This window comes from Gallus gallus, chromosome 12 (genome assembly GCF_016699485.2).
Source record: "Gallus gallus isolate bGalGal1 chromosome 12, bGalGal1.mat.broiler.GRCg7b, whole genome shotgun sequence".
Classification (NCBI taxonomy): Eukaryota; Metazoa; Chordata; class Aves; order Galliformes; family Phasianidae; genus Gallus; species Gallus gallus.
This window is the reverse complement of record NC_052543.1, coordinates 5,389,272-5,403,463: the sequence shown is the minus strand read 5'-3', so window position 1 is coordinate 5,403,463 and position 14,192 is coordinate 5,389,272. Positions and strand designations below refer to the sequence as shown.

The following is a 14,192-nucleotide window of genomic DNA, read 5'->3' as shown; positions in this document are numbered from 1 at the left end:
ACTGAATCTGTTAAGTAAGCCTGCTACACATACCAATTACTATGACCACACAACTTCATTCTTGTTACTTAACTTTTAAGTCAACTGTTCAACCGCCTAGAATATCAGGTTAGACATAACAGCTAATGAATCATTTCACAAATTGAAAAGGCTGAAATCAGACCTCGTTAAGCATGACTTAGAGCAAATATGGCATTCTGGGAGAGTACAGTTCTGCACGGACTGAACAAGAAAATGAAACATCAGCGTCTCTGAATGTTTGATTGTGAAATTAAGAACAAAAGTTAATTCATGCAATAAGAAATAGTCATCTATTAAGCCACTTACTTCACATTCCATATAGTAGGTGAGATGGATGAGTAACTAAACGAAGTTTCTTGCTAATACTAGATGTGCTGTCTCCTACTGTAGTTTAGAAAGTTCCAACATCAGGACATTTCTTCCAATTTCTAGGAGGTTTAATTATAACTCAAAAGGTAAAATTGTTCTGCAGTAGCAGAATAATGGTTTTTGTATTTCTTATATTAGAAAGGCAGCAGACTAAATCTTTCAACGTCAGATGAAACATACAGCTGAAGTGCCAGTGCCTCTCACAGTACTGTGGAAAACTCCATTCCGTGACTGTAGGTAACGCACAGTGACAGGGCAAATGGTTACCAGTGGCAAGCCCAGGTCCCTCATTTCAGGGTTAAGGATTGAAAAGACGGCCTCCCAGCAACACCACGACCTGTCTCCTACATAACTGATTTCATTTAGATACACACAAACTGATCAACCTAGTAATTCATTATTACGATGACTGCACAGTGCAACTCCTGACATATACCATATGAATACTTTTGGGAGCTATTTCCAGCTATTAGGTTACCTTACTTGAAATCTGCGCCTTCAAGTTTTTCAATCTTCTTATGCTCTCTGTTGTGCCAGGGGATAATGTTCTTGTTCCACTTCCGGCTGTGGTGGTCTTGAAGGCCTGGCACAAAGCCACTGCAAACGCTCTTCTTTCCTGGCAGGACATCTGAGCTGTTCTGAGAGTCCAACACTGAGAGGGCTGGGTTAGGCTAGAACAAGAAAACATGCTTTGTTCTGGAAAGCTTCTCTCCTCTTCCTTCTTGCCCTCTACCTCCACACTTGTTTCTCACAAAGTAGACTACTGGGTACTGCAAACTCACAAAAGAGGCAACAATTTTGTGACAAGACAAGTATCTTCCTCTGGGCTTCAGTAGGAAGCCTTGAAATATGTTTAAGAGACTGTTGTAGCCCAAGTTAAGTGAATTCTGATAGTCAAGTAGAACATCACAAAGTGCAAGCTATAAATTATATAAAAGTTAATATTATTTACATGAAATCTAGCAAAAAAAAAAAAAAAAAAAAAGGCTGTGAATTAGAAGTACAGAAAACAAGCACAGTCCGAGATGGCCAAGTTTAACAGTTTGAGGAGCCAAATCAAAAGAGAAGGCAGAGCACCAAGCGGCATTCATTTCAAAGCCTGACACTAAACTAAGGAGAGGCATTTTGCTGCTGAACATCCATTTAATACTCTAAGTACGAGTTCTTGGATTATCTTAAAGGGGGGGGAGGGTGGGGAAAGAGTGTAGTCTCAAAAGCTGCATCTCTGCTTTTGTTATTAGCATTTTCATAATTCCTGTATTTGTTTTTCTAGAGCATTTGTAGCCAACAGAGCGTTTAATCCCCCTTGATCAAAATCATCTTTAAAAGCAAGCTGTGCTTGGGTCGTTCATTTACATGTGAGCACTGACTGTGCTTCAGCCAACAAAAGGACAGTTAGATGCAGGCCACCCACGCAGCTTTTCATATTAATGAGCACAGATCCTTTTGTCTTCCAAAACTGAGGTACCCGCATGCGATTTTTGCACCAACAGGCTGACATGCAATGCTCAGAAAGCCTATAGAGCACTACAGCAATCGAGCACAGGGCTGCATGCCAAGTGTCTAACCAATACAAGTCCCTTAACCCCCAGATTTCATTAGGGGACAGTACAATCCCTTTTAAAGCTGCTAGGACAGCTGGCCAAAAATCATTCTTCCTTTCTCACCCTTTGCACGCTGACAGGCAAGTTAGCTAACTGAAATCCTCCCCATACTCCATTGTCTCTGACCACCAAAGCAAAGAAATAAATATTAAATAGTAATAATAAAAAAATCAAACAGCACAAAATTTTTTTAAAGACTCAAGTTTGAGCATCAATTTAACACATACCTTTACTTCAGAAAGTGTTGTGCTCCATTAAGGGTCATTATCAGCCCACCATAAAGTACAAGACTGGTGTTGCTGTACAAAGGTAGGTGCCAAGATCAGTACCCAGAGATAGCAGTTAACCTTTACCTTCAAAATCAGTCCTGGCTTCCTGAGTGGGAATTTCAGAGGCTCATCTTTCAGAAGTCCTTGGAGCTGCTGTAGCTCAGAAGTGGCTCCTGGCTCCCGTGCGCATAACTCAGCTGCTGCGGAACACCAGTGAACCTTCAGCTTGGTATCATCACATGCATTTTGCACAAAGTGAGAAGCATCTTCACATGGCCAGAACAGATTGCAAAGAGAAAAACAAAAAACAAAAACACACACACAAACAGCAGATGTTTTTAGATAGGAAATAAATTTTTGACTTGGAAAAGGGACGCTAAAAGCCTGCTATGGCAGCAAACATCATTTCTCATAAAGAAGCAAAGAGAACAAATCATATTGGTACTACAGTAATGGCTGGTGCCTCACAGCAAAGACCATTTGTAGTCCTGTAGATTCCATCAAAGTATGCATTAATCCTGTCTACTTCCAGAAGCCTTTCTCTGCACACAGCAATGGAAAAGAACTGCACTACTCACGTGTTTTACAACTGACAGGGTAATCTGCCAGCAGAGAAGTTGTACAAGACAAACAATTTTACTAATCATGAGAAATCTATTATTTTCTGCCCTTAAACATTCCAGTGAGTTCTGCTGGGTTCAGAGCAAAGAGAAACAGCAAGCTTTTCAAAATACTGTATCATAATTAAATGCAACTTTTTCTTTCACTGTAGGAAAACATGGGGATACACACACTGACCACCTCATCAAGGCAAACATTACCAACTGCTGTAATAATAGCACGTGGATTTAACTAGCTCATCTTGGGCCCCTTCTGAATTCATCTGCTGGCATTACTTGCAGACTGTGATGTTGCTATGAGGTCAGACAAAGAGCTACAAAAGCTGATTGATTGTTACTAATCCATACAAAGGAAGAGCAGGCAGCCCTCTTTTTTCTTTACAGAAGAGTAAGCCAGGAAGGCTCTATACCTTCCTGTCATACTGCACGCAAAGAAACGAGCTAAGAAGTTAAGGAAGTGGGGGGTAAAAGTGGAGTACGGTCAAGGTCTTCCTTACATCTTCTAATGCTCCATATGCTCAAGTGTGAGCGGTTTTGCTGTCCATTAAATTCCTTGAAAAACCTCTTTACATTTACATTCCTTTCCATTGACAGCAGAACTGAGCAAGCTTCAGGACTGTGTATCAGAGCATCAAGCTAAAAGCTTTGTTAGTAGCTAATTAACACCACCTTACCTGTCAGTGCGGCTGTTGCCATGGGGAGTTCAGGCGGCTTCTTGTAGAGCTCGAAGTCAACATGCCGTTTGTCCCAGCTCCATCTGCCTCGTGGCAGCACTGGCGCCATGTTAGCAAACAGAGCATTCTCCTGCCATTTCTAAATTAAATTTGAACCCCTTTAAGAAGCCTGCCATCCCTTCTGCTGCCCCTTTTTCAGCTTGTCAAGTTCTTCATCCTGTGCTGCTTAGCTCTCCTCTGCTATCTTCAACAAAAGGCAACAGAAATGATACTGTACTAACTTGCTCCTGTTACTCTTGAATAGTTAATCTTCTCTCCCTTCTAGAGATGGTTCATTCTCCAACATTATGGACTAGAAGAAAGCACCTCGTTTTCAATATTTCACTTCAGTTATACTCTGACCTTTCTGAGAAACTATTTCAATTTGTAGAGGGGAAAAAAAAAAAAAAGGTAAATAAAGTCTGAAAATTGAATGAATGTGTACACGTTCCTGGAAGATAGAGTTTTTGACAGGTAACCCTCCAAGCATTCAGCCTGTTCCACTCCATGCTGTGACTGTGTCCAATTAATTGTGCAAAACTTACTGATCCTGCACAAAAAAAGAATCCTAATAATAATTGGTTCTATTCCCTTTAGTTCCTCACATTGCCAATTCTAAGAAGATACAAATCATCTAATAGTAGACCTAATAGTAGACTGCATGGGCTTGGGTGTTCACCAGTGCCAATGCTGAAAGACTATTCAAAATGGGGAAGAGTAAGCTAGTCAAGCTGACAGCCAGTAAAAAGGCAGAAAACGAGAAGTTAAATAGTAAAGAATAAACAGAAGGAGGGGAAGACACAGAGCAGCAAGAAACTGATAGAAAACCTCTAATAAAACTGCGCTACAAACCCCCCAAAAAAAGATGGAGGACAAATAACTAGTGAGGGAATTTGGATAGATAAAGGAAGGCTACAATTAACTTGGCAGCTCATGAAGAACAGCCTGTAATCCACCCAGCATGCAATGCTACATTAATTTTTTATTATTATTATTATTATTATTTTTTATTCTAGACCCTCACTTTTATATGCAAAACAAAACACGATGCCCTCCACTGGTAATACTGGCAAATAGGTTTCCTGTACGTGCTCAGAGCAGTTTGCATATCCAAACAAAGCACTCCCTGGGTGAGCTAGGCTCCGATACACACCAATTCCTAATACAGATGTATCCTCAGAAGAGCTTGCCTGGGCTGTACCCCACAAGACAGAATTCCAAATGCTAAAACAGTCGTCCTCTTTCAAGTCTCCTAAAATGCTTCTGTTCTCTTGGATCATTTCAGTACTCTGTTACCTCTCTTAACTCCTCCACACGTGCCTCATCAGGCATCCGAGGGTGCAGGTTGCTTTCAATGCTGCTCTTAAATCCAGCAAATACAAATCCATCTGGTGACAGCCACATACTCTTGGATTTTGCAAAGGACTCCTTACAGGCAGCAACCACATCAACTGGGTCAAACGTGGCTGAAAGATACTCGTGACAATAACTGAACCTTGTTTTTGGATCCTACAAAAAAAATAGAGATAAAAATTGGTGATGTGAATTTCCCTTTGCCGGGAGAGGAAAACAAAAGTACAGAACCAGGAACACTTCTTTACTTAAGGCTTGAAGTAACAGTAGATAAAAATTATACACAGAAAAGAACTGTCATTAAGTAATCAAAACATTGTTTTTTTAATTTCATTACATTATGATCCAAGGATAGAAGAAATATATTTAATATTATTTACTTTGGGTTATAAAAAGGTAACTTTAGGTTATATTGTGTTCATGGGTATATCAACAACACTTTTCACGGAGCTACAATAATTTCCTCCAGTGGATAGGAAAATAGCATTTGTAATTAAGATTGAAGCCAGCAATTCTGAGAACAGCAGATAATTGTGATTCTTCAATTATGTTCTCAAACGTCTCCTTCAAATCGCTTTATACCACATCAGCATTGCAGTCCCTACAATTTCACTGCTTACAGATGTGTGGAACTCAGAACTGTGACCTCTAGGTTACCAAAGTCCACAGTCAAACTCAGAGCCCAAGTCACGAAGATGAGACAACGTGGCTACAACAGACAGCAATAAGAGCAGAATTTTACACAGCAAGGAGTACCACTTCTTGGGTACCAACTTCCAATCCTATGTACTGTGTAACTAATCCTATGTCATATGTAACTAATGCACTAACATGGAAGTCATCTTGTGGACCCTATCTCTCCTCTTTTTTAGCCCTACACACAGCAATCCAAGGTCTTCCATTTTTGTGCCTCAGTTTACCTTTGCCATTTCCTGGCGAAGATGCTTCTTTGCAAGTTCTGCAGAATTCAGGCGCTGAGAGCTATAGTTATAAACAGATTTGCCATCGGCAGGAAAAATCCTGAAAGTTTCAAACTTCAGCCTTTTCATCTTTCCTTTAAGCTGGCGCACAGCATCAATGTTAGCCTGCAAGGAGAGATTCTGCCTGAATTTCATCTGAATTGGGAACTTAGAGTGCTAAAAAATATTTCAAACAAGCAAATGATAGCATAAAGGTTAAAAAGCTTTTAGAAGATGCTCAAGTAGAAAGGAATAAGTATGTATATACAAAGTGCACAACGTTCTTCATTAATAAAACCCGCCACAAGAAGACAGTATTAAAAAGAAAGAGCACCATTTTATTTTGGTACAGCTTAGCCCCTCATTTCATCCTTGCATAGGACACACTGAGACTAAAGGCAGTGCACTGGAGACAAGGACTCAGCAGAGAATGACTTACACAGACAGAAATCAGTGTTCTGGAGAGCTGATGCTGGTCTTCATCAAATGAAATAGGATTCGTTTTTTCATTTACATCACTCCATTAAAACCCCAGAAATTACAGTTACATTATTGTTATTGAGTAACAATATTCATTACGACTCCTCAAATTTCCCTGCTGACACAGTTTAATTAAACCCTCACGTTTTTTAATTCACTTGAGAACACTATTGAACTTTGTTTATCACAATTAAGGCTAGGAATTCATACTATGCTACAATAGGCAACTGCAAGAAAAGAGCATCACTGCGTTTTGGATATCACTTCCCTTCGATAATGTTTAAAAGCTCCCTAACACATTCAAGTGTTTCAGCTCAAAAGATACATTTTAATCAAACCTGTTATTAAGAAAACAATATATTTTTTAAAAATCTATAGGTGACTTCAGTCTCTCTGCTGTCCTCCTGATTCAAAGTATTTATAAAATAAGAACTGGTTAAAGTATGTATACTCAGAAGACTGCAAACTTCAAACCCTACACTTAATCTATACGGATGGTTTAGACCAAAGAGTGCTGCTGCTTGCATCCTCTTATGTTGTTACAAACACAACTACCAGGAACTTAACATGTTACTTAAGATAGTTTTTTTGTCTAGCCTCATCTAACACCCCTCTAGCAGCAGACTAAAAGTGAGAATGGAAATACTTAGAAATTCAATGTCTTTCAATAGTTCCAAGGCAGTACCCTTACATAGGAACGCAGCCTTTAACATCAAGGACAACTTCTTTGTGTTAAAACCATTCCAAACACTCTTCACAAACCATGGGATGGTGAGAGTCCTCAGCTAAGAAACATACTCAAAAACCACTTCAGACTCCCAAGATGTGTGTGATATCTCTGTTTGGATGTCTGTCTGAACAGAAAAGGTTTTCAATTCTAATGTTTTCCCAGAAACAACAGAAGGGGCAGATGGCTGCCTGTAACAAGCCAGAAGAGGTAATAAAATTATTCAAGTTTTTTTTTATTACTTAAAAGATCTGTCCTCAACTGCTGGTTTTATTTAACTAACCATTCTGGCTGTCTAAACACAAGTATTTTGCAGGGCAAGAGAAAGAAGCACAAATCTTACACAGGCTTGGTTGGCCTGGCCCCACACAGCAGTGAAAGCTGTGTAACTGGTTGATGTGTGCTGGGAGTGCTATGGAGAAGAAAGGGACAAACAAAAATAGGAACCAACCCCAAGAAGAAATTGGCAAATCTTTTAAATAATTCATCAGTTTCCTTCCCACTCACACAGTACCTCCTCTATTTACTTGCAAGCAGTACAATTGCTTTTTCCCCCCTTAAGAAACGGTTACTTCTGCAAAATAAAACTACCCTACACTTTAATAATGTTTGTACAGTACCTACAAATACTTAAAGACTTAAAAACTTTCCAAAGGTTTCAAGAGAAGGGGATGCTAACCAATACGTGAAACGTCACAGTTATTAGGCTTGCCTCTTTCACATCAAACAACTCACCCTAATATGGTTTCTCTCAAAAGACTTTTTGTCTGCTATTTCTTTCTTCCACAGCACATATCTTTCGTTGTAGTGGTCTAATGAAGAATATCGTGCCTTTTTCTCTCTGCTTACATTTCCTGGTGGTGTATAATCAGACGAAAATAAGAGTAGAGGAGGTTTCTGAGTGAAGAGATCCTCATCAGCTAATGGAACTCCATACTCTCGACTCAACGCTGTGATCATTTCTGCTGAGGGCAGCAGATCCCCCTGAATGACATCCCTCAACCTCTTACTGTGACAGAGGTAACTGAGCCTACAAACAGACATCAACAGGTTATTAGTTTACGAAAACTTTATGGCAATCAAAGCATTACCACTAAAATCACTGGGGAAAGAGCTACACAACTTTATCATTAACAAATTCAGGTCAGCTCAGATATGCGAGTATTTGGCAGTGATACAGAAGGACAGCAGATCATTAAAACTATTAGGAATAGCCTAGGAATGTCATTGTCATTAGAATTAGCTATAAGACTCATTACTAGCTGATGAATTCCTGTTCCCTGGCTGGTGGACCAATAAAGCAAACTTCCTTCATGCACGCTGGTTCAGGTGCATGACTCATTTATGCCAAACTTTACTAAAGTCACCTCTGCTTCATCTTTATTTTACTTTTTGTTTTGATCAACTTTCATCCTATGAGCTACTTGTGACAAATAAACGAAGATGTGCACAGAATATTTTTCAGAGTTTTATAAATTATCTATATAATTTATGCACGTGCAACTTCATCCACTTCTTTTTTAATCCCCCTCAGAAGATGTCAAGATGCTTTAAGGCTAACAGCTGTTCCACACAGACAAAGTGAGCAAACTGACAGACTCAGCAATAAATCACACAGCAGAACTTAAAAGAAAAAGCTATGGAAAGGAAACAGTGTCTCCCCAACTCACACAGAATCCTTCCTTATTATAGCTACCTCAGGAAAGCTGTTTATAAAATTTCCCACTTAGTTCAAGTGACTCCCTGATTCTGTCAAGTCCTTCTCCTTTACTCGCTTCTGTATCAGCCCTCCAAGAGAACAGAGCAGAGAATTAAATCCTTCCCTGCTGATGCTTCTGACACCAGAATTCTATTTCTTCTATTTGTATTATATTCAGGCATGTTCCAATATGCTATCCTACTGACACACTTCTTTAAAATAAAAACGTATGAATTTCTGCCCACAGAAGAAGAGAGCTCACCAATATCCAGTTACCGTTATATCAGTAGTTGGTAAAACATGCTCGTCTGAAAGTCAGCTGAAATCTGAACCTCTCATCATGCCCAGATTGCTTTCATCACGGAAAAGATGAAAGAACATTACTTTTGATATCAAATATTCGCTCTTCCTTCATAATATTTCTTAATTTCTTGACTACAAATCTAGAAGAGTCATACCTGGACAAGGCTTGGAAACACGCCCAAGGAACTGCTCCCCTGACATAAAGCAGAGGCTGTTTCAGTATAGTGAAGAGGGGCTTACAGAGGTGGAAACGATAAAAGATTGCTTCCAGGTTGGTATACAGGCGCTGACTGAAAGACAGTTGTGAATTATATAGTATTTCCAGTTGTCCATCTTCATGTCTGTAAGTTCTGTAACAGAGTACGCCAATGACAAGGTTAAAACCATCAGCCCATGTCTCGTGTTTCCTCAGCTCTGCCATACAATTACTATCTCTCATGAAACCAACTGCCTTTTATCCTTTAAATGGAATGCCTTACTCTACAGCCTTCACTTCACATGAACTGTTCTGAAAAAGTTATTACGGACAAAGAAAGAAAATATCAAAACCTTTATGTCACGAATGAGTTGAACAGATTTTCTTTCTAAACCACACTGCAGTCATCTCAAAAGCAGCTCACCTCAGTTTCATCTATGTGCTTAACAGCCCTACTCAAGAGCCCTAAATATTTCTGCTAACATACAAAAATTCATACTGCAGCAGGAAAACAAAGCTGCAATTGAAGTTACAGGTGAGCTCTAACAAGAGATGACTTCTCACGTAACAAATAATTTCAGCAAGCACAATGAAGCAACTTGCACAAAAAAAATGAAAGCTTCAGTAACATCATAGCAATTAAAAAACGAAAGATTATTTTTTAAACATGAAATTTGAGGGAGACTTTAGTTTTGCATTTGTCATATTTTCTCCTAAATATAAGGGAAAAACACAGCTTGGGTTCCAGCGTCCTCACAGCTTTCAGATCCCACTGAGTATTAGCAAACAATGACATACATGATGGATTACATGCCAGGCTGTCCCCTGGCTGAATTCAACTGGGAGCACGTTTGTATGGCCCATTGAAAATTAGGACAGATATTTGGCCAACAGAAATAGCACAGGGCTACACAGCAGCGTATGCAATGCCAAGTAAGCTGAGACAACCTGTGCAATAGAAGTCAAATGATGTGCAGAAAACGTACCTAAGTTTCTTTAAACTATACTGCCTTTACTGTGCAGACGCATCCTTGAGATGTGAGGTATTACAGTCTCATTTTAAAAACAGAGTTTTAAAGATTTCTTTTTTCCAATCAATCATTCTCTTTGCCCTCTCTTCCACTTCTACATGTATAAAATTGCAGAATTCACTTCAAGAAGCAACAACTTTCAGCTGCCTATGGAAATAACTGATGAAAAACTTCACTCTTACCTTTCAAAGTGCCTATCCCAGAGTCTCTTGATGGCTTTGTCTTTTAAACCCTCCAAGACAAAGAGGTGAGTAGCTCCATCCAGTAAGTGAAAGCCAGTAACAACGTCTAACTCAGAAACCTTCTCAAGCGTGCTTTTTAGTTTTAATGTAGCAAGAGATGTTCTGATCAAGTGTGGAGGATAACAGTCCAGCTGAAGGGCTTTCGCATTGATTTCTGTAATCTCTTCCACCAAATCATGTAATAAAAATGAATTACTGTAGTCAAAAATGTAGACTATACAACTGTACGGGCAATCCGTCACTTGAGCATCATCAATTTCTGCATGCATTCTCAATGGCACTGCTATTTCCACTCTTAATTTCAAAAGCGAGTCTGATTGTAGATAATGTCCCATGGGTAATAGGATCTGTGGATGCTTCTTCCCTATCTTCTTTCTTTTATTCTTTTTATTGAAAGCAGCTGTATTTGGAGTTGAACAGCTACGAATGGGTGCACTAACAGTCAAGTACTTTTTACCCAACAATAGATCACTTAGACTTACTTTAGCTACCCCATGTGGATGCCACACTTCATCCTCTGCAAAAGAATTACAGATTGCAGACTGGCAAGGGAGGGGCCTCAACTCTCCTAGATTTTCATCAGTGTGATCCTCCCCAAATAGACATGGCTCTTTTTTGTTGTCTTCAATCTTTCTATCTCGATCATGAACTTCAATCTCCAAAGGGGGACCTCTAAGACACCTCTGTAACTCCCCAGGTTTCATTCTTCCTGTTAGAAATACATTAACATCCTTAAAGTAGACATGAGTTCCGTGGATTTGTCCATGAGTCTGATGAGCTGGAAAATTGTGGAATTTGTATTTGCAGTAGGTAGGAACACACAATTTCTAAGAACAAAAAAAAAAAAAAAAAAAAAAAAAAAAAAAAAAAAAGGAGAGAAACAGATAATTGAAGTGTTAATTTCTTCCCTCCTCATTTTTCACATAACAGAATAACTGGCTTTTATTGTAGAGGGCAAAAAGGGGATGTATTTCAAGGCAACAAACAAGGAGGCCTTTCTACACGTCTGGATCCTGGGTTTCAGGAAGTTACTGTCCCCTTCATTTGTCTGTCCTCAAATTTGCTGATTTTCCATATGTATTTTAAAAAATAAAATAAAAATCACACCTTTCTAGGTTATTAAAGAAGCATGCAGGGGACTGCAATGACTCCTTGATATATTTTTATCTCCCTATATCTGTAGGATTCAAGGCCTGTAGGTATTTAGAAAATTCAACAATTATCCAGAGATACCATAGGGAATGGACTGTATCATCTCCATTATTAGCCACTTGGTTACACATGTGGGGGTAAACAGCAAGATCCATTCTGCAATACTTGTGGTTCTTCTGTGCAAGTGTTCATCAGCACTAAGGCAACCAGCACAAAGAGGAAGCTGGTTGTCGAGGACTATCCTGACAATTCCTAGTTTTCAACAATGTGTTATTTCACCACGTTTAGCAAGTGAAACAAAATTAAAACTGTGATCACTCTGCAAACTGCACTGCAAACTATGTAGTGTAATATTTTCCCTGATGCTTTTCATGAATGCTATATCGATTTGCCTAGTCTGTCACAAAAGCCCTGCAACATGAAACTGCATGATATGTAGTTCCTGACATTAAACTATTTTTATAAAAACAACAACAATCTTGAACTATAGTTTTTTGTTTTGTTTTGAAGTTCAATACTACTTTCAACACAGAAGCTGCTCTAAATGAGCCAATCAGCAGGTACTGACTTGTCAGTTTTGTTGTCAGTGCCTGCCATAGATAGGCACTACACTGGAGACATCTCTTCCAGGAAATGTTAGCCAAATATCTACCCACAAGGAAACTTCTCTTTGAAACCATGCCCATACTTTAAGCAACATTACTTCATTGTAACAAGGGAATTCCTTCAGAAAGAAGCAGTGGTATGCATTACCTGTAGCACCTCTATTGGTACAGGTGTGTTCGGGAGGCTGGTAGCTGAACAGATCTTTATAACCAGTGGATTCAATTCACGTATTTGTCTTTCAGACAGAAGAGGCGTTTCTACAGTGAAAGACACATAAGCATCTAAAAGAATAGGACTGTTTTCTTCCAGTCGACTGATCACTGAATTTTCTCCTTTAAAAAAACAAGATGAAATACCGTTAGACTTGTCATCTCATCAAGGCATCACTATTTGATTAAATGAGTTAAAAACCTCCACTGAATTTGTAGTGAAATAGAACTAATAATAATTGCTTCATATATTATTTACCTTTTGCAGTGAGGAAGAATATAGTATCTAAAACAGCATCAGAAGTCTCATGTGCACATAAAAGCACACTGAAGTTTTTTGTCACTTTGAAGATGCAAATATACAGTTCACATAAATATTAAAACAGTTTAGAGACTTTTCATCCCAATTAAAGTCTCTGTTAAAAGTAAGAAGCACATTTAAATGTTTCTGGATGATAAATTTTGCTATATACACTCAGCAGCTGAGTTTCATGCTCTGTGATATCTTGGCAATTCTGTCTATGAGCACAGAAAGATTTAAGCCACTACACACGAAAATAGGACAACATAATGTTAATCTGGTTACAGTCAGAAAGCCACAGAACTAATCCACTTTCTTCTGACCGATATCCTATTTCCAACACGTTCTGAATAGATAAAAGAACTTAGAACTAAACTGCTTGTTTTCCACCAGGCAGACCCACCAGCACAGGTGCTTCAGAGCACACAGTACATCTAACATGCTGCTCCTCCCTGCCTCTTCCTTATACCTGAGAGGAGAGGCATGAGATCCAACTGCAGTGATGCAATGTTTGCCCTAGTAGTATCCATGCCTTTTTTAGCACCAGAATCTCTTCTACCTGTTGATGGAAGGCAGGGTTAGACCAAGTAGGAAGGAGGAAACGATTTAAAGTTTACTGTAGGCAGATGACAGTGAGTTATGTGCCCTTAGCAAAAGATGCCAATTCTTCACTTTAAAACCAACTTAGGCTAGTATTTCAATATGCTCAGAACTCCTCTGCACAGTTCACTGTATTTTAACATACGAAATCTCTACCAAAAAAAAAAAAAAATTTACAAGAATAGGCATTAAAAGTTCATGGACTTACCAAGATTAAAGTTACATTTGCCATCTTACTATTCTTCCCTTTTACATATGTATTATGATGCACAATAGATATTCTTAGTGACATGTGATTTATTGTTTCCAGAAATCTCCATCTTTTAACTTCATGCCCACAAAACAGGAGTACCTGCTATTCCTTTAAATCTCAAGGATATCATCAAGACAAACTAATCAACATCCACAATTTACGCAGGTGGTGAGTAATTATTCCCAATATTCCTTTCACCCACATTCAATCTTTACCTAATCAATACAAGCAGAACTAGTCCCAGCCTCCACCTATGTAATTCCTACCTGCAGACGCTCTGCCCAACCAGAAAATAGTTGTCAAGTAAGGACTTGAGTGAATGCATCAGTACTGTCAACCAATTTGAATGAACTACAACAGAATGTTATCATTCATGCTCAGTGATACTTGTTGATAAGCAAGTGTCCTTCTTATAAAGTGTACTGTAGTAAGGTGAGCAGGAACCCTAGGACACTATACTGTTTTTTTGGTCAGACAAGCACGAC

General features: G+C 38.9%; 1 protein-coding gene across 21 annotated transcripts in view; it reads right to left on the bottom strand.

Annotated features, from left to right (window-relative positions):
- KIAA1257 (uncharacterized protein KIAA1257 homolog) overlaps positions 1-14,192 on the bottom strand; it is a 141,874-nt gene that overhangs the window by 7,655 nt on the left and 120,027 nt on the right. For 16 of the 21 annotated variants that reach the window (XM_040646663.2, XM_040646661.2, XM_040646662.2 and 13 more), the window contains 10 exons: positions 13,324-13,413; positions 12,492-12,676; positions 10,527-11,413; positions 9,273-9,467; positions 7,851-8,145; positions 5,870-6,034; positions 4,893-5,105; positions 3,558-3,696; positions 2,348-2,529; positions 874-1,061 (listed from right to left, as the gene is read on the bottom strand). In XM_040646663.2, coding sequence (XP_040502597.1) covers positions 874-1,061; positions 2,348-2,529; positions 3,558-3,696; positions 4,893-5,105; positions 5,870-6,034; positions 7,851-8,145; positions 9,273-9,467; positions 10,527-11,413; positions 12,492-12,676; positions 13,324-13,413 — 2,539 coding nt within the window. Of the gene's footprint in view, positions 1-868; positions 1,062-2,347; positions 2,530-3,557; positions 3,697-4,892; positions 5,106-5,869; positions 6,035-7,850; positions 8,146-9,272; positions 9,468-10,526; positions 11,414-12,491; positions 12,677-13,323; positions 13,414-14,192 lie in introns of all 21 variants that reach the window. The other 5 variants (XR_005839389.1, XM_040646668.2, XM_040646660.1 and 2 more) reach the window with 4 other exon arrangements.